The following is a 20,899-nucleotide window of genomic DNA, read 5'->3' on the forward strand; positions in this document are numbered from 1 at the left end:
TTTGACTCATTTCTATAAGGTGCAATGCTCTGAAGGTATTGACTTGTCCTAATCTAACATTATGGATCCAATATAGTACACTTGTTTCTCCTAAGTTTGTACCAACTATGACTACCACGTTTTGTTTCAACCTTGGAGTTTGTTATTAAGCTTGATGAATGCCAAATCGTAAAGGGATGCAAGTTGGAGAGATTGGGCCTCAGATTGATGAATTGCACCATGGACTATGCAAAAGATAGCATCCTTATCCAACCCTTTAGTGTGCAATCAGAAAAATAAATTTGGTGGTTAGCAACAATTGAAGTACCCAAGGAGACCCATAATGTTTTCTCTTGGATCTTCCAATGTACTCCATTGTAACATGCTTGCCTATCGGTTGCCTCGTAACATTTCTGAATCCACTAGGATCGACCTGAAATTTGGGTTCCTAGTGGACAAGGTTTCCTGACAACATTGTAGCATCAGATTTTGGACATCCTAATTTATGCAGAGATACCCAATCTGAAGCAGATCCATACCGCAATTGGTTCAAAGAGAATGGGAAATGAGAGGGGTGTGCTGCTCAACCTCTCTACTCGTAGGGCATAGTCCCATTTTGGTCCCCTAAAATGACATGAATCGGGGTTCTAACCTAACACTTACTAAGGGTTGAACGTCGATAAAACTTTGTGAGAAGCCTCCCAATTCTCTGGGACCACCCTGCCGTAGGATGGGGACCCGTCGGGGTTCCGCCTACCCGCTTCCCTTGATAGCTTTAGTTTTCTAATTAGGTCCTATCACATTTATGTGTGACATTTAAAATCAGCTTCCTTAATTAGGCCTTTTAGAGTATGGGGTTCGTTCACGTAACTTATGGCACTGACATTTAAAATCAGCTTCCTTAATTAGGCCTTTTAGAGTATGGGGTTCGTTCACGTAACTTATGGCACTAACACAAAAACAGAGCAAGCAATCCTTTGACAAACAAGTTCAAACAAATTCCTCAACTTATCTTCACGTTAATCGTTGTCTCTTGCCCATACAGGAGAAATTATGTATCCCTTCTGTCTAACAGAAGTCCCCGGTTCAAATCACATGGCACCATAATTTCCATCCATTATCTAGAATAGGATCTTCCAATGCCCTAGATGTTGGGCTCACGGCAGTCTACAACTCCGTTTCGGACTCGGCAAGGGGTGTCCAGAGCTCCATTGATCCCAAGTGACCTAAGAGTGAGACATAACTTTCTATGGTTGGCCTTTTCACTACTCGACCTTCAGCCCGTGAATCGAGCAATATCCTCTCGGGGTAATCCGCGCGTGCGATCTTGGAGATGATCCACTTGTGCAAATATCCTTCCTTAATTAATCCAATTAAGAATCAAGCACAATCAAGTCAATCATCCTAATATCATTTTCCAAGGAAGCATTCCTTTATTTCCCATGGCAACTTGTCATCACAGACCCTTGCCATGCATTTACCATCAAGCACAAGCACTTGGAATAATCATCCAGATCACATTCCAACAATTAGTTTAATACAAAAAAAGCATTTAGGATGATGTTAGATCAATCAAAAAAATGGTGATATCTTTTTCCAACATTGCAAGAATAACCGCGATAACCTTGCCATTGCATATCTGCTCTCCCCCTTGGGATCCAAGAGCAATTCTATGTAAAATTCACCTAACACTTCTTTCTTCGGCTAAGGCATATGCTAGGGGTTTAAACACTGTACATGATATAGCTTCATTTGCATTGTTTGATAACCTAACCTTCTTCTTAACAAGTACAATGACTTAAGGTTTCCTAATCCTTAAGCCCTTCATTTTCCCTGGAGTTGTTGTTACAACTAGCCCAACCCTGAATAGGATTGATAACCATAGTTGCTATTGGGCGGATCTCAAGGCATCGTAGTTTTAATCCTAATGATTGTTGTTTGTACTAGCTATGCACAACTTCGAGATCGAAATGAACTAATAGTTTGAGATATTAGCAAGACTTTAATGCAAGATTAGTTTGTGTGCCATTGATGTATGTTTCATACAATATTTCCCATGCATGCACCATCTATGTGCATAACCCTTAAGTAGCCTTATATGCTCTTTATGCTACATATGATTTTGTCGTGTAGCATTGGGATGCAATTCATGTATTCAGATACAAGGGTTTGTGCAAACCTCAATGTATCATATGAGTAAATCTATGCATGGTCATCTATGGTTAGAGAAAGAATTTCCTAAAATCCCCTACAAGTTCATTAACTATTGAAAAATAATTCAGGTTACTTGTTAAAAATAACTCATGCGCATGCAAAGCGACATACCCTATGTCTCAATGAATAACAGAGATGGTAAATAATACCTGGATATTCGGATATGAATTATCCATACCTGACATTGTATTCGTATTTGCAAAAAAATGCCCTAGCCAGTGGCTCCATTGTTAGATGTAGGATTACCATTGACGCAAGTCTCCCTCCTTTTGGGGGCCATACTTTCAGCTTATGAATCTCTCTCTCACTCTCTGCCTCTCGTCGAAGAAATAGTGTGACAGGGTGACTCTTCTCGATTGCGATGTGGGGTTAAACTCGCAGGGAGATGGGGTGTTAAACTCGTAGGGAGATGGAGTGTTAAACTCATGGGGAGATGGAGAGAAGGGCAACACGTGTGGTCACCCTCTAAGGAGGGGAAAAGAAGGAGAACCTTATTAGGGGGCTCTCTCTCTTTCTCTCTGTCACTCCCTCTCTCTCCCTCTCTTTCTTCCTCTTCTTCTTCTTCTTCTTCTTCTTCTTCTTCTTCTTCTTCTTCTTCTTCTTCTTCTTCTTCTTCTTCTTCTTCTCTCTCTCTCTCTCTCTCTCTCTCTCTCTCTCTCTCTCTCTCTCTCTCTCTTCCTCTTCTTCTTCTTCTTTGTCTCTCTTCCTTCTCACCTCTCCCTTCCTCTCTCTTCTCTCTCTCTCTCTCTCACACACACACACACACACACACACACTCTCTCTCTCTCTCTCAAATAGTGTGTCAAGCCTTTCAAGCCTCCTTCTCTTGATGATGCGGGGGGGGGGGGGGGGGGGATTATATAGGTGGTAAGGGTGTATAATTGGGGGGGGGGGGCGAAGTGGGGTGATGGTATGGTTTTTCTCACCCACCACCTGTCGATAGGACCGTGGCCTCCCTCCTCAAAATCATTGTCTTCTTCATCCTCGACATCATCGTCATCTCCTCCATGTCGTTTGCTTCCTCCCCCTGCCATGTCATCGACTTCCTCCTCTCTCGTCATCAACGATATTCCTCCCCTTCACGTCATCCGCTGACGGTGTCGTCTTCTCCTTCATCCTTTTTCTTTCCCCCCTTGCCATTTCCGACGACAGGGGGAAGGGGGAAAAAAAATTCACTAAGGTTAGTTATTAAGGGGGGGTGTTACATCCATATCCGGATATAATTTCGAAGCAAACAAGTAGCGAGAAGCTCTATGTGGAAGGAGTTAGAGCAACATTAATTGGCATTGGGGCGGTGATCTCAAGTCTTTAAAGTGTATGTTTAATTATGACACCAAGGCATCATCATCATTGCCTTGTCCATTTGCATGAAAACAAACACTTCTTCTAAGGCCGTAGTTAGATAATGTTGCATGAAAGGGAGGAGCATTGGCTTGCAATAGAAAGGCACCACCAAATAGGTCATGTCTTGACGAGAATTAGAAAGCCATATTTCTAATTAACATTGAGAATTTCATTTTTTTCACTTTGCATTGCCTCATATGCATATTTGACAAGTTATTGAAGTTGCATATCAATTATGTATACACAATGAAACCTCCCTCCAGACGTGAAGTAGTTATTGAGAAAGTCAAGGATCTATTAAATTCATTAGGTGTACATGGAGGCAAGGTAAAGATTAAAAAGGACTAGAAAATATCAGGCCTAACTTATGACGTAGCACATAAAATATCAATGAGTGCAATAAAGGTGAAGAGATTCCTGAGCAATATGATTGGCAAGCCATTAAAGTTAAAGTGGGAGTTGTGAAAAGATTTATAAAAATAAAATACAAATTTGAAAAGAGACTCTATTGCAGCTTTAGGAGAGAGAGAGAACTCTAGAATATGGGATAAGGGAAAAGGTGTCGACCAAGGCCAGGAGCTTGCTGAGGTAAGAATGGAGCTTGCATGATTGCAAGAATAGATGAGGAAGCCTGTGCGGTCGCATGTGCAGTGTATACACTGTGGTGAAAACCACCTCCCAGCCGAGTGCCAAGATCCTAGATCTAGGCCGTGCTCAAATTGCGGTAGGTTCGGTCATGACGCATTACATTGCAGATTGCCAAGGAGATTCCCATATGTGCAGCAATACAACCCTCCATACTTAGGCAACATGCCACCTAACCTCTTTGGCACAGGAGCCCAGTTGGCGCTTCCAACACCAAATGACACAAGACTGGCCCTTCCTAGGCTAGAGATGAATCCAACATGCATACCCATACCACCAGGGCCCTATGTAACCCAACCACTAAGTGACGCTCCTGTTCACTATGTGGAAGAACCTAGTGAAGAGGAAACCTATGTGAACCCATACATCTCCTATGATGAGGAAGGCAATCCAGTCCTGATGGACTATCGACCAGTGCCGGTAATGGTGCTAAGTAGAGGAAGAGGCAGAGGCTTTGGAGGACCAAGCTAAGATCCAATCTCATGCTGGACTTGTAGTCATCTAGGCCATATTTCATCACGTTGCCCGGAAAGGGAACAAGCAAACAAGGACGAAGCTGACCTTCGATGCACCGAATGTGGAATCACACACTTATTTCCTGACTGCTCTAGACGGAAGCCACCAACTAGTTCTTCCAATGTGCCTTCAGTACCCTTGGGGATGTTCGGTGTGGAGACCTTTGGCAGTGAGGATACGCCCATCCCACTGCATGTCATGACCCGAGCACAGACAAAACAAACAGGCATCTCATTGCCTGGGCCAAGTAAACTGGATGCATCCTCATTGGAAAAGAAAAGACGGAGGAGAAGGAGAAAGAGAACAGACGCAAATATTACCCTTAAGACTGAGGAAGCTACAACTCTAGTGATAGGAAAGAGGGTCACTGATGCAGAGGCAGAGACCTTAGCTCCTAAGACAGTAGAACTAGGGAGTGCCAAGGTAGGGGAATACCCCCACCCCAGATGGCAACTCGAGGCTATAGCCAAAGTCAAGGGGTGGATCAAGGAGACACCCAAGAACACCTTAAAGATGTAGAGCCCATATTGGAAGACCTCTCTAGTGTGAGTACACCCATTTCACCATCACGACCTCAATCGGGGAATGCATCCACACCACGTGAGATGCCACAGAGGCAAGACCACCTCACGAATAGATGCCTTGTAGCTTATTGCGGCGTATTGACCTCTGCCTACTACGAAATGACATGATTTTTCCTCTACATGGAGACAAATTGCTCCTCTTTGTAGTGTATCAGCTCCTACTTGGTCCCCAATCAAATATTTTTTGCTTGGTATTCTTGTCATTTTCTTCCAAGCATTGATGGCAAGGACAAAGCAGACAACAAGGAAAGTTTATATAGAGAGCAATGATACTGGATAAGAGGCTAGGCCATTAGGGGTTCTAGAGACTATTGATCCAGAGATCCCTTCCACCCCTAGTCTCTTGTTATGCAATCAAAGCAATCAAGTGCAGATACTATGCATTTTCCTCCTGCTGAAGGCAAGGTCCATGTGGTTAATGACTAACCCTTTGATCTTGGTGGATCATCCTCTCCAACTACTAAGGTTCCAACCTCCCCTAGGGCACCTGATCAGCCAACAAATCAACCTAGACCCTCTTTTGCTCAAGGAAATGAGCCTTCCAAGCAAAGGAGAAAGAGAAGGTCTAGGTTTTACTATATGCATAAGTGCTTTACTAAGAAAATGAAGGCCCAAAGAGCCACACATTATGCCATTGGAAAGATAACATTGATCAGAGTTGTCAAGGATATTTTTGATAGATTATCAAGGGTGTCCTCTAAATCTGGCCTTCAAAAGAAATGGTGGCTTACAGCAATTATTTTTCTTTAAGAAGTAGCTGAAGGTTTTGTTATTGAATTTATGAATGATGCTTACATTGCTGCTATTCATGCTCATAGGATTACCTTGATGAACAAAGATTTTAGCATGGCCAACAGAATGAGGTACAAGTTCAATAAGGTATTGAGGCCCTTGACTATTACTGATAAAAAAGCCTTTGAGATTCTTAATATTCTCCCAAAATTTTCTAGGAAAGTTAAAGAGCCAAAGACCGAGGATGTGACACATGTATACACAACAAGAAATGCATCGTAACAGGAGTTTGTCTAGGAAGGAAAAACATAAGAGGTCATAGAAACAGAGGATGAGGTTTGCAAGAGAAAAATCACTTTGCTTGGCTCTATTAATATAAGAGGATGGGTGAGGTGTATGGCCAAATGGTTATCAATGTTTCTTGCACTTTTGAAGAAGAGGACTATCTAAGCATATATCCTGAGGACAAGTCCATGCTAGTGAAAAAGGATACTCAATTGTCAAACTCTATGTTTTATTCTTGAATAAGGTAAGGCATTTTGATTCTTAAAATTTAATTATTTAGAATGATTGTGCTATTGATTGCAAATAACACTCCTATGGTTTTGCTATTATCTTTAGAGCATTGATTGCTTCTTTTAGTCAAGATATCTCTAAAAGTATATTTATTATTGATCCATTGTTATCAGTGGAATTATTTTTAGATCTGGTTTAAACATAGCAGTGTTTTTCAAATCTTTTGATTCCATCACAAACTACCATATATTTTTTCCTTATGTCGAAAGGTATGCAATTTTCCAAAAGGGTTAACATATACTTCTTTGTCATTGTATTTATTTCTTAGTAACGTTTTGCTTTGTAGAGGACATTGGAGTCTTACATATATCGATGTACTCACTGGAGAAAATATCATCATGAATTCTCTAAGTGGTATTCATGGCCAAGCAAAAACATGCATTGAATAGAATGTTACTTACTTTTTGGTTAATTGTTTATTTTATTTGATTATCTATTTTAGCTACAAGTTTCCATTTGTAGTGCTGGCAGGCTTGTGACTACCTTCTTGGATGCCATATACAAGGATATTGTTGATCCTAGATCCTAGAAAACCATACAACTTTCTTCAACAAGAAGTACCATTGCCAAGTGATGCAATACTTGTGGATGGAGAGTGATTTCAAATATTTACAAGACAATAGATCCAAAGATACTCAAGATACATGGGGTAAATGTAGTCTCTTTTATATTGTTCCTTTTTAGAGGGACGCTTATCAATTTACCAACTTGTTGCATTTATTCTTGTAATGATAGGATTACCCTGACTCATACATATGGTGGACAAGGGAGCAATGTATCGAGTTTATTTTGGATAGGCTAATCACACTAGTAGATCCCCATACCTCTCCACAAAAATATTCAACTAAGAGCAAGGATAATGTAAGGACAAGTCATCTACAAAGAATAGTAAGGCGAACTCCAAAAAGAAATGAATGCCAACACTTTCTCCTATGAAATTTGATCCATCTCCTCTTAGGCCAAAAGAGAAGAGAACACATGTCAAAGTCAAATTCTGCCAACAATAAAAAGCCCCTATTAGAAGACTAGAGATATTTACGAAAAGTGACGAAGAAGTTACAATGCTAAAGAATGAGAAGGTTGCAAAAGATAAAAGAAACATAAATGCAAACAAAAACTTGGAGGATTTTTTATTAGTTTGCATATGTGTATATTTTTTCTTCAATTTTGTAACTCATGATTAAATGAAAAGCATAAGCCATAATTAGAGAAACACCTAGACTTGAAAGTCTCTCAAACACTTTCTAAGCTTTACCAAGTGCACCACATTTATAGTACATATCTACCATAGTGCCACCAATAGAATGATCTCTTTTTGAACCCCTTTTGTTAGCCTCAACATGTAACTCTAGGCCTCTTTTTAAATCCCTTATGCTGTCGCATGCTTTCCAACTAAGTCATGTCACACCACTTGGGAAAACACCATCCAACTACATTTGTTCATAGCATCTCAATGTTTCCTCACTAAGACCATGCTCTATGTATCCTGTAATTAGCGCATTCTAGGAACAAGCATCTCAAATAGAAGGCTTATCTAACACTTTTTGTGGTTCCGCATCTAACACTTTTTGTGGTTTCGCAAGAAGCCCACATTTGCTACATATGTCATTCAAAGCGTTGGCTACAAGCAAATCTTTTTCCAATGGCTTCTTGAGAATTTATGTATCTATCTCTTGGCCTATTTTGAAGGCTCCTACAACGGAAAAAGCTTTCAAGCTGCAAGTGTATCATCATAAGCTTCAGAGGAGTCTTCATTTTTCACTTGCAGTGATTGTCTTGAAGAGTGTGAGCTTTCATATCTTCTACCTCCATGTGTATGATGAGAACGGCCTAGTAGCTCCATAGATGTGAGCCAAAACATAAGATGATCTCAATAGTCAAGAGAGAGCATGGGAAAACTTGTGCATCGAAGCATAAGATAGCGATGCCTTCCCGAAAGTGCAAGAAGCACATCTTTGTGTGGTTAGCCAAAGCTAAATCAAAAGAGAGAAATGGGAGGGGTGAAGAGGAATTGAGAGGAACTTTTGCAAGGATGGGAGAGGAGAGAATGAGAGGGAAGAAATAGAGGGAAGCAAAAATGGTGAATTCCCCTCTAGTAGGGTGACCAACAACTTGGTCTTGGCATAGGCTTTGAGGATGGCAATGAATGTATGGTTGTTAGGTTGCAAATGGTCCTCTTGCATCTAGTGCTAGAGGCAGAATGCATACTATAGATTCCCACCATCTTGATATAACTAGAGACCAGGGCAGTCCAAGAGTAGAGTCTGCAAGCAATGAGGGAGCCCGTCCAAGGCATGTTGGTTCATAAAGTCAAATGATAATAAATAATTAATGTCCATATCCTTCGTATATAATTCATTTTTAAACCCATTCGTTTTTTAGAAACTGTAAGTCAATATAATAAATATAGCCCTTCTTTTGAGCTTACATGGTATCTTACATGTTTTATAAGGTGGACCCCCTAGGATTGGGAGCTATATATATTCTTTATAATTTACTAATTTTTCAAATATCACATACAATACTAACCTCACCAAGGGTTAGTATGGATATTAATGGATATTCTTTCCAGGCTTGAGCGGGTGAAGGGTCCATTTGTTACCTGCATGTGAACAAGAGATGAAGGTAAAAACCTTACCACCTAATGCATATTGCAGGCGTCCTCATGGGACCCTTTGAAAAACTAAATCTTAAGGACTTATGTCAATGAGAAAACAATACCTTTGCATAATCAAAGAACATATGTTGTTAGCATAACAAAGTATTTGCTTCAAGCGCCACATTAATGTAAAGTATCATTGGAAGGAAAATTACAAATAGATATACCTTTGATAGATATATGTGAGAAAAAACCTAAAGATAGAGAGAACAATAAACTTGCATATACTCAAGGGATTGTACTTTTTGCTCAACATATTAACATCATCAAGATAAACAATGGCCTTTATAGCCCTACAAACATGAGGTGCTTGCAAAAAAAATTTGAGCTACGTCTCATAAACATCATCGGCAAGAAATATCTTAAGAAAACATTGATCCAAAGTCCTAACAAGGTATACTAGTCTAAGTATCTACTATTGGAGGGTAGATGTTGGGTGCATTTAGAATATTCAATGCTTAGAGTACACCGCAAGGAATCCTCTATTTAAGTTTGCTAGAGAGCATAAAGACTAATAACCTTCTATTAAAGTTTTCAACAATATATTTTGTTAGTAAGGGAATGAATAAATGTGAAGTAGTTGCTATGTTCTATAAAAAAGGAAGTGATGTCTGACATGATGTTTATATTTCTTAGTACCATCCAATGGCATTGTAAGGGCAGCAGGATTATTAGCCACGAGCCTGGAATAGATGGCATCCTAAGTTTGAGAGAGCCGAGAGCGTAGAGTAGAGTTAGAGGGAAGAGATACAAAAGACCAGACAGAGTGACGGTAGGTTGGTAGGTAGGTGCACGTGTGTCGATAACCAGTTCAAAATATAAAATCTGTGACCCGTAGGCTGCATCAAACCGTAGATAGCCACAGGATATATAACATCTACGGAAGCCAGAGACCGAATGCATGAGGTAGACACGCGGTGAATATTCGCCCATATCACGTCAATGTGACAGACACAATTGTGCCCTGTATTGTCTCGAGTAGGCCATGAAGGTAAATTAGTACCTAAGGTCAGAATCACGATGCGGACACAGCGCGCTGCTTCAATCAACGGCTCGGATTTCACATGCCTGCACAACTTATAATATACTATGGATGAACAATGAACAATGCATGCCCCGGGCCCCTTGCTCTGCTGTCAGCAGGCTGATGCTTTTCAAGACCTCACAAAGGTACAAAATCCCATACTTAATTGCCCATGCCGTATACAAGAAGGTAGGCTTGATACAATACAAGTACCAGGTCGACATATTTTTTATGGCTCAAGTGTCTGAAGATGGTGCCTTCGTAATCATTGCTACGCTGAACCCTAACTCGAAGCAGTATTTGATGGTCCATCAAGCTGAGGAATTTGGAACTCACAATTGATAAGATAGATCCGAGTTTACATACACTCAAAGGTTTTAAAACAACCACCTTACAACCAATCCAAAGGCTCCAGGATTGCATCTATAATAAATCATTTATATAATGTACACTAGCATTCCTTGCACGGGAATGCTATCCCGCTTTGCGGCAGCGGGCAACAAGGCACGGCAGCTTCGCTTCCCTATCGTATAGTAACTTTGCCATCCTTGAGTGTAAAAACATCATATAATTCACTTCCATTGCACAACTATAACATCTATATAGTTGTATCATCTGTACAATTGCACAACCATAGCATGAACACATATTCTTCTTTTCCATCCTCGAGCATGAGGTCACATGCGTGCTCATTATTATCTCTCTTTTTTGAATCTATCTCACTATTTATTGCCAATCTCTCTCTCTCCCTACCCTTTTCACACCTCTCCTCTTTGTGAAGTTTCTCACATATCTATTACCTCTGTCTCTCTCTCTCTCACCTTCTCCCCTCTCTCTCCCTCTCCCTTTTTAATCTCTCTCCTCTCTCTACAACACCCATCACTTCCTCTTTCCCCTCCTTTCCACCTCTCCCTTCCTCCCCTTGTTTATCCCTCTCCTCTATTTGCAACCCCTCACACCACTTTTGCATCTCTCCCCTCCGTATTTACTCTCTCTCTCTCTCTCTCTCTCTCTCTCTCTCTCTCTCTCTCTCTCTCTCTTGTATGCATTTACAAAAGGATAGACATGTACTTGCATTTAGGTGTATAGAGACTCATATATGTATACAACACCTCTCATTATGCACCAGACATGTAAACTTTACCCATACTTGCTTTGCATGTTACAATTAGAAATAACATTGCACCTGACCACAAACAAAAGACATATGAAATGCATATGTTATATTCTCTCTGTTTTGAATCTCTCTTACTATTTTTTTGGCTCTCTCTCTCTACCCCTTTCACCCCCCATTATCTCTCTGTGACTCCTCTCATATATTTGTTTTCTCTCTCTCTCTCTCTCGTTCCCTCCCTCCTCCCTTTTCATCTCTCTTCTCCCTCTACAATCTATATGTCTTCCTTCCATCCCCCTTTTTCACCTCTCCCCCTCCCTCCCCTTTCTTACCCCTGTCCTTTACCCCCAACCCCTCCATCTCTCACCCTTTTTACATCTCTTCCCCCCCCTTTCACACACACACACACACACACACACTCTCTCTCTCTCTCTCTTGCATATGCATGTATAAAAGACTAAAAATACATTTGTACGTAGGTGTACAGACACTCATATATATGTGCAATGACCATGCACCAAACTTGTAAACTTATATCCATACTTGCTTTGCGCAATAGTTAGAAGTACCTCTATATTATCCTTGGATATCACAATTACAAAGTCTAAGTGCACCCAAGCATTACTAATATACATAGATAAAGTAGAGCCTAAAACCAAAGTTTGTTCTAGAGATTATGCCAATGTGAACAAAAAAACCAAAAATTTCATAGGGAGCCTAACCAAAATAGAGCTTTCTTTTCTTCGAGGAAAAACGGGAAAATTTTCTATGCTCCAACACAACATGGTTAGGTGAAGCAAGTCCTGTTGCCACTCCTCGCCTTGGCGATGCTATAGGGGGCATGACAGTCTTTCCTCTCTTTCTTGCACCTAAAATTTTAGAAAGCCACAATGTAAACGTAAACACATCTAATAATTGACAAAGATTACTTAACTTTAGAATAACAATACCTGGCCTAACACCTGCAAACCACTCAGTAGACATTGTCATAGCTTGATGTAGCGTCACAAAGCAACCGAGGTTTTTAAATTCATATGTCGGCCATCCCCTTGGTATTCTATCAGTGTGAGATCGTCGAAACCTCTTATCCTGTTTAGCTTCACCCGTATGCACTCGAAAACACTGAGTGTATCCACAATGCACCACCTCAATAAAAACTGAAAGTAAAATCTCTATATTGACATCATCATATAAACGCTCAATGACCCTTGTAAATGTTCTTCTTATAATATCATGCGTTGTTACTGCGTGCAAGATACGTTGTATTTCCTTCTGATACTCAGTAGTTGGATAATAGCCCCAACATGGAGTAGGCATCTGCAAAAGTGGAGTAAACACTTAAACATAGTGCATGAAATAATTAGTTACTACAGAGTACATACCAACCGAACGTGGCATAAAGGCCATTTCACATATGAGCCAAGCAATGACTATGAAGCTATCAAATTTCAATGGATACATCCCTGCAAAAAAGCAAGCATATGATTGCACCCTCCAAAAAAACACATATTTGCATGCATCTTTGCAAGAAAGCAATACACCTTATTGCATCTTCTGAAGCACATCCTTGTATACAATGTTCGTCGTGACATTCATAATGCTCCCATTTTCATCTAGCAAGACTCTCACACCACATGAGGATTTCACCCTTGAAAATGCAACATACAACTGTCCATATGTAAATATCAGTGTCTTCAAGTAAAGACCAACAACAGACAAAGTTTGGCCCTGCGACTTATTGATGGTCATAGCAAATGCCAATCGAATAGGAAACTGCCTCCGTCTCATAGTAAATGGAAATTGCAAAGTCCTAGGAATAAAAGTGATCCTAGGAATGAAAACTTGTTCCCCTACATTTGTTCTTGTTATTATCTCAGCATCTATCACCTTTCTATTGAATACCTTACATATCAATCATGTACCATTACATAAACCTTTTCCCGGATTTAAGTTCCTAAGCAGAATAATATGTGCATTCATCTTTAGCAACAATAGATGGGGAGGAAACCCACGTCCAAGATCTAGTGTATTTAAATACTCTACAAAGTACAAAAATGAGCTACCATCTATCTCTACAATCGAATCCCTCCATATTCCACGCTGCAAGTATAGCACGCTTGTTGACACATGCTCCAAAGTTTATCATAGTGGATACTTCACTGTACACACTATCAACCAAGGTTTCAATAGAGTGTCCTTTTAATACCATGCTAGATGGAATATGTAACTTATCACAATTCTCTGTAATACCCACTCCATCCCCTATCCCTTGAATCCAACCAATAAACCCATTATCGATAATATCACCAACGGTTGACATTCGCATATTCCCAGACAACCTTAGCACCTTAACACATTGCCATAAATGAGAGTAACATAGTGTTGCATTAACAATATCTTCATAGAGCCCTTCATCACGACAGGAAGGATTTGTCTAAAATCACCTCCAAGTAAAGTGACCTTTCCACCAAATGGTTTATCACAACTCATAATATCCCTTAAAGTTCTATCAAGTGCCTCAAATGCATGCCTATGCATCATCGGAGCCTCATCCCACAAAATAAGACTCGACCGTCTCAATAGTTGAGCAAGATCACTCTGAACAGGAATATTACAGGTGGATCGATTACTTAGATCTAATGGAATTTTAAACCTCGAGTGAGCAGTACGACCACCCTGTAGAAGCAAAGCAGCAATGCCAGATGATGCCATTGCCAATGCTATATGATGATCACTGCATAGCCTAGCAAGCAAACACTTGTAAAGAAATGTCTTCCCAGACCCACTAGGACCATCCAAAAAAAAAACATCCCTAGAGTTTGCACTAATAGCATCCATAACTGCAGTATATGCAACTCTTTGTCCGTCATTCAACATTGCCTCCATAGAAAGATAAACTCTACGTTGCTCTAGTATATCATATGCATATTCATCCTCTAAAAGAGGGTTAGCACACAACTGAGAATCCATTCGATGAGGCTCTGGCAATCCATCAAAGTCAGACAATCTTTGCCCATGCTGCCGCAAAATGTCCTGAAGATGCAATAAAGCCTTATTTGATGCCTCTTAGTGCAGATTTGCAAAAGATACATGTGTATACTCCAACTGCAATTTATACAAAATATCCTCTACCATTGGTGATATAAACCTATCCCAAAGCTGAGCAGGCTGAGCAGGCTCACAAAAGACCAAAATTGTAGCAAATAAAGCATGTAATTGGGCACCAATCTACACAGAGGCAGCTTCTCCCAAGCACATTGCACACTCATCATCACCCTCTAACACACCCTTTGCAATGCAAGCTTCCTTAAAAGTATTGTACATCACATTGCCAACAGTATGCAAATTCTCAAAAGATGTACATCCACAAGACACTGTTAAGATCATTCGCAGGTAATAACGCTCACCACATGTAGGCAGCACAAAGTATATTCAACCACATGTATTTCCATGCTTTCTCTTTGTCCACACCTTTCGTTATGCATTCCACACCCAGTACACCAGGAAGTCTTGATAGTGAATAGTTCGAGCCTCTGGATGAACACGATTGCATGCAAACCACTCTGTAAGAGTGGTTTTCTTAACATCTTCATTTTGCATAACATTTGATATATTGCATGTATCTCGAAACACCACACAATTCTCACCAGGAAAGTGTACCTGCAACTACTGTATATCAGGCTTCTCATTGTGTAATGCATAGTCATATATTCGTCAACATGCTTCTGAAGCAGAAACATACCGTGCATCTAAATAACTCTCGATCTCATCCACTTTAGGGATGCTCGTACCATTCAACCCTGAGCTTCCAACAGAAAACTTAATGGTTGCACGATCATGTCCCTTGTATATATACTTATACAAATACTTAACAGCTGCCACTGTTGAGCATACCTCAACATTTGTATGTGCATTGTATTTCTTACTCAAGTAAGGATTGTATGGAACAATCCATCGATTATCGATAGTATTACCCTTTACTGTGAATGTGTTTCCATCATCCCGTCTTCTATAAATAGGATAGCTAGAGCTATCAACAGTTGTCACATTCACAAACCTCCGAGGAAATTTTTTAGTGCATCGATCATCACGCATACAAGGGCTCTTGGGATTCAACGCACTGCAAGGACCATGGACATTGCACTTTGAGACAGTTTCAAACAGAGTTGAAAACCTTGCTTTATCAAGAAACTCAGCACAAACAAACCTATCATAATGGCATGCTTCAAAGGGTTTAAAAGGATGTTCCAAAATCAACAAAGTATGAGAATGTGGCAACTCTCGCTTTTGAAACTCAATCACACTAACATAGCCTGCAACATTTCCAAACAAATTTCTTTTTAACAATGTATGCATCATATTAGCATGTTTTTTATGAAAGACCTGAGCAGTCAAATGAGGACAATCATAAGCAGTCTGTCCAGGCAACAAAGCATTAGTTATCTCTAACCACTTTGGATTACATGTCATTGTTATAAAGAGATATGATTTTCCCTTACTCTGCACTATAGCCATAGCATCTTGATACAATTGATACATATGCCTTGGCCCACCAGTAAAAGAAGATGGCAAAAACACCCTTTTACCAACAGAGGGACCAATAACCTGTACTAGCCCATTATCCATCAATCCCATCATATCTGCCAAGCCTTTATAAACTTTTGAGTGTAAAACTAATTGATTCTAATGACACCAAGCCAACCTACATTGCTCTACACTACAATAAGCATTAATAATAAATTGTTGCAACAATCGACCACCACGCAACATGCAAACCTCATTGTCCTCACATACTTGTAGTCGAAATGCATAAAATTGCATCTGAGTAACACAATCCTTATTAGACAATCCACATACATTAACTGGAATATTAACATTACTATAAGGCACCTTTACATGCCAACCATCATCACCCATAGGAAAAAGAAGAACATATAGCATTGGCATATATGCCCTGTGCAAGTTCGAAATAGCAATACATCATCCATCTCGACTATTAACATGTATATCTCGATGATCAAGACTATTCTCATCGCCATGTCCTGACATGATAGCCACAACTTCAGTTGCCATTGGAGCTGAGTATTGCCTATTAGCCTGCTGAATGCAAAAAATAGTCATTCTTAAATCATGCAAGGGATTGTTTTGCAGTTGTATACCCACGGATCTAAAAGCTTGCGCATATACATTGTATTGATGCATCATAAACTAAAGCCCTCCAAGTAAATTTGGCAATAAATTAGGCATTACACCCATTCGATTAGATAACTCATGCTCAGTATCATAAACATAAAGTTGTGCAAATCTTAGTCGTTCCTCTCATTGCACATTAGGAAGCAGAGGGCCTATACGATGATAAATGGAGCCATGCACTCTAAAGGTATAAGAATTCCCCGCAACAGATAAAAACTCATCAACATTGGCACCAAGTGACACAAATGCAAGAGCACTATTATATGCCCGTATATTATTCTTAAATACTCTACTTTGAGGATGTATACCATGCAACAAATCATGCAATGGCTGCAGTGGATGTTGCAACGGTGGCAACATTACTTTTCCATTCTGACAACAATTTCTGCCAAACAAAACCGATCCTTGCACTTGAGTCTCACATCTCCACAATTTAGCCGAACATCGCTCACACATCTCAGAACGACTTCCCATGGAATGCACAATTGGGTCTTGAAATAGCAATATTGTAGTTGTAGGATGAATATCCACTGCAGGCAAAGCATGCAAAATGGAGCAAAAACCTCCATTTTGAGGGCTAAAGGTTGGACCATTATTGACACGTGACTCATCAATCACAGGATTTTCTAGATTCTGACTATTTCCAATATTGCAATTATAATTCATAGCAAAATCAAATTGTTGCTCAATAAATTCACCATTCCCATCTGCAAGGTACTCTGAACTCCCTCATGGATCACACTATCGTGATCTAGAGCTTCTATCTGTGAAATGTTTTGGCACCCAACCATAGCAAAATACATTGCTTTGTGCCCCCTTTGACCATGTTTTGTTTGTAGCTGAATCATTTGAGTCCTAAGCCTAGCAACTTGTTGTCATCTATGGCACATAGAGTCAAGTCTATGCCTATGAATACGTAACACATAATCTTTGCTAGTTGACCGATGTGAAAATCCCATATTGACTGGATTCTCACAAAGCATGCATGCCAAGAGAGACCATGCATTCTTTTAAAAAAAGACTTGATTGGGGTTAGTATTTTCAAAAAGACTTAAGAGTAGAACCAACAATTTATTTAAATCAACAAAATGTTACGTGCAAGGAACACTAGTACTCAAAATAAACTTTATATACATTTATATTCCATATATCATTAGATATCTTATCCAAAGAGAGACAAAGAAAATTTCCATCTAACCAGCAAGTGATCCCCCAAGTTTTCTCTCTAGATTGCAAGACAATAAGTTTTTCCTATAAACCTTAAGAGAGAGAGAGAAGGAGAGAGAGGGAAGGAGGGAGGGAGGGATGGAGAGACATGAAAATTCGAATCTTATCAAATATTATGATTAGACCAAACACCAATATCAAATATTACTTTCATACGCATCACATTGCAAAAATCAACAAAGTTCTATCTACATTGCAATGCCAATACTTAGCAGAGACTTCATGAAGATTCAAGAACTACCTTTGCCATGACAAAAATAGCAGCAGAGTTATCTCTTCACAAATTGCAAGAGGTTTCACAAAAATGAAGCATATATCACCATAAGAGAGAGGAAGGGAGGGAGGGAGACATGAACATTTAAACGTAAAAAATCAATTAAGTTTTCTCTCTAGATTGCAAGACAATAAGTTTTCCCTTTAAACCTTGAGAGAGAGAGAGAAGGAGAGAGAGAGAGGGAGGGAGGGAGGGAGAGACATGAACATTCTCCTTCTCTCTCTCTCTCTCTCTCTCTCTCTCTCTCTCTCTCTCTCTCTCTCTCTCTCTCTCTCTCTCTCTCTCTCTCTCTCTCTCTCTCTCTCTCTCTCTCTCTCTCTCTCTCTCTCAACTAAAAACACCTAAAAAGTTATTTAATATATACAATTGTTATAAATATAGACATATATTTATAACAATAACAATTACAAATATTAACTTAATAACTAACAATAACAACAACAAACATACAACTATAATAAATAAATAACTAATCAAAATAAAAAAATTGGCAATAACAATAACAATTAACAGTGACATTAACATTAACAATTACAATTAATCAATAATAATAATTCATAATAATAATAAATATCCACTTAATAACTAACAATAACAAAAATAATAATAACAACAAACACAATATAATAAGAATAAAATAATAATAGCTCATCACAATGATAACTAATAACTAATAATTATTAATAAACCAAAAAATAACTAATAATAATAATTATTATATATCTATAACTATACTTAACAAAATAACTAATCAAAATCAATAATTAAAAATAACAATAAAAATAATATAATAATAATAACTATAACTCACTAACAAATACATACAATATAATAAAACTATACAAAAACAACTAATAACCATCAACTAATATCTATCACTTAAATTAACTATGCTCTACTTAACAACTAACTAAGTAACAACAACAATAATAACAACAAACATACAACTATAATAACAAAATAACTAATCAAAATTAAAAAAAAAAGCAATAACAATAACAATTAACATTGACATTATTAACATTAACATTAACATTAATCAATAATAATTATTGATAACAACAACAACAACAATAATAATAAAATATCAACTTAATAATTAACAATAACAACAAACACAATATAATAAGAATACAATAATAATAGCTCGTCACAATGATAACTAATAACTAAAAATTAGTAATAAATCAATTAATAATTATTTATATCTATAACTATACTTAACAAAATAACTAATCAAAATCAATAATTAACAATAACAATAACAACAATAATATAATAAGAATAAAATAATAATAACTATAACTAACTAACAAATACATACAATATAATAAAACTATACAAAAACAACTAATAACCATCAACTAATATCTTTCACTTAAATTAACTATACTCTAGTTAACAACTAAGTAACAAATACAATATAACTACATAAAAACAATGAATAACTAACAATAATAAAATAATAATAATAATTAAATTTATTAAATAGATTCAATAACAATTTTAAAAAACTACTCAATTATTAAAATCAATTAATCAATACAATATAAGATAGGATTTAAATTAATTGATTTTAACAACAATCTATATCTATAATCTATAACTATGACAATAATAACAAAACAACTAATCAAAATCAAAATCAATAATTAGCAATAACAATAACAACTAACATTAATATTAACAATATAATTATTATAATTATAATTATGATAATAATAATAATAAATAAATAAAATATAAAATAATATAATAATATAAATAATTAATTATAATTTATAATAATATTAATATTGATAAAATTAAAAAACCTAGATAATGTAATATAATATAACAACATGATAATAACTATAGCTAAGAAATACATACAATATAATAACTATATTAAAAAAACTAATAACTTAACTAATAATAACAGTTATATTATATCTATACTCTTTCATCTTTTGGCTCTTTCGTATTATAATATAAAGTATAGATCAATCTATAATATAATCTATATTGTATAATATATATCTATAACAACAATAACATCAACACTAATACTAACATTAACATTAATATCATATCATAGTATAATATAATATTATTATATTATATTTACATTTATATTTATAATTTTTATTAATAATAATAATAAAATAACTATAATAATAACAAATATAATATAATAATAATAACAATTATAATAATAACATTTAAAAACCAATATAATATAATACAATATAGGTCTTCATAGTCTCGTTATCTCATCTTTTGAGAAGTTCCCAGCTAATCGGGACCACCCTTCCGTAGGACGGACCCAAGTCCCGCCTCTCCTTGAGTGGGAAAAAAAATAATGAAGGGGGGAGGGGCGTATTTTTAGAAATTCTTCTTCCTTCTTCTTCTCTTCTTCTCCTCTCTCTCTCTCTTCTTCTTCTTCCTCTCTTCTTCTCCTTCTCTCTCTCCCTCTTCTTCTTCTTCTTCTTCTCCTTCTCTTCTTCTCCTTCTCTCTCTCTCTTCTTCTTCTTCTCTTCTTCTCCTTCTATCTCTCTCCCTCTTCTTCTTCTTCTCTTCTTCTCCTCTCTCTCCCTCTCCCTCTTCTTCTTCTTCTTCTCTTCTTCTCCTTCTCTCTCTCTCTCTCTCTCTCTCTCTCCCTCTTCTTCTTCTTCTCTTCTTCTCCTTCTCTCTCTCCCTCTCCCTCTCCCTCTTTTTCTTCTTCTTCTTCTTCTTCTTCTTCTTCTTCTTCTTCTGCTTCTTCTTCTCCTTCCCTCTCTCCCTCTTCTCTCTCTCTCTCTCTCTCTCTCTCTCTCTCTCTCTCTCTCTCTCTCTCTCT

At 37.8% G+C, this 20,899-nt stretch overlaps 1 protein-coding gene across 1 annotated transcript; it reads right to left on the reverse strand.

The window, feature by feature from the left end:
- Positions 1 to 12,929: 12,929 nt before the first annotated feature.
- On the reverse strand, positions 12,930 to 14,987 carry LOC148020528 (uncharacterized). The gene is made up of 3 exons (XM_087699381.1): positions 14,880 to 14,987; positions 13,735 to 14,420; positions 12,930 to 13,278 (listed from the first exon to the last, which is right to left on the reverse strand). The coding sequence occupies exons 1-3, from the start codon at positions 14,985 to 14,987 to the stop codon at positions 12,930 to 12,932; spliced, it is 1,143 nt and encodes a 380-aa protein (XP_087555507.1).
- Between the last annotated feature and the right edge of the window lie 5,912 nt (positions 14,988 to 20,899).

This window comes from Lygodium microphyllum, chromosome 18 (assembly GCF_053477565.2).
Source record: "Lygodium microphyllum isolate KBCC chromosome 18, Lygodium_microphyllum_v1.1.10, whole genome shotgun sequence".
NCBI lineage: Eukaryota > Viridiplantae > Streptophyta > Polypodiopsida > Schizaeales > Lygodiaceae > Lygodium > Lygodium microphyllum.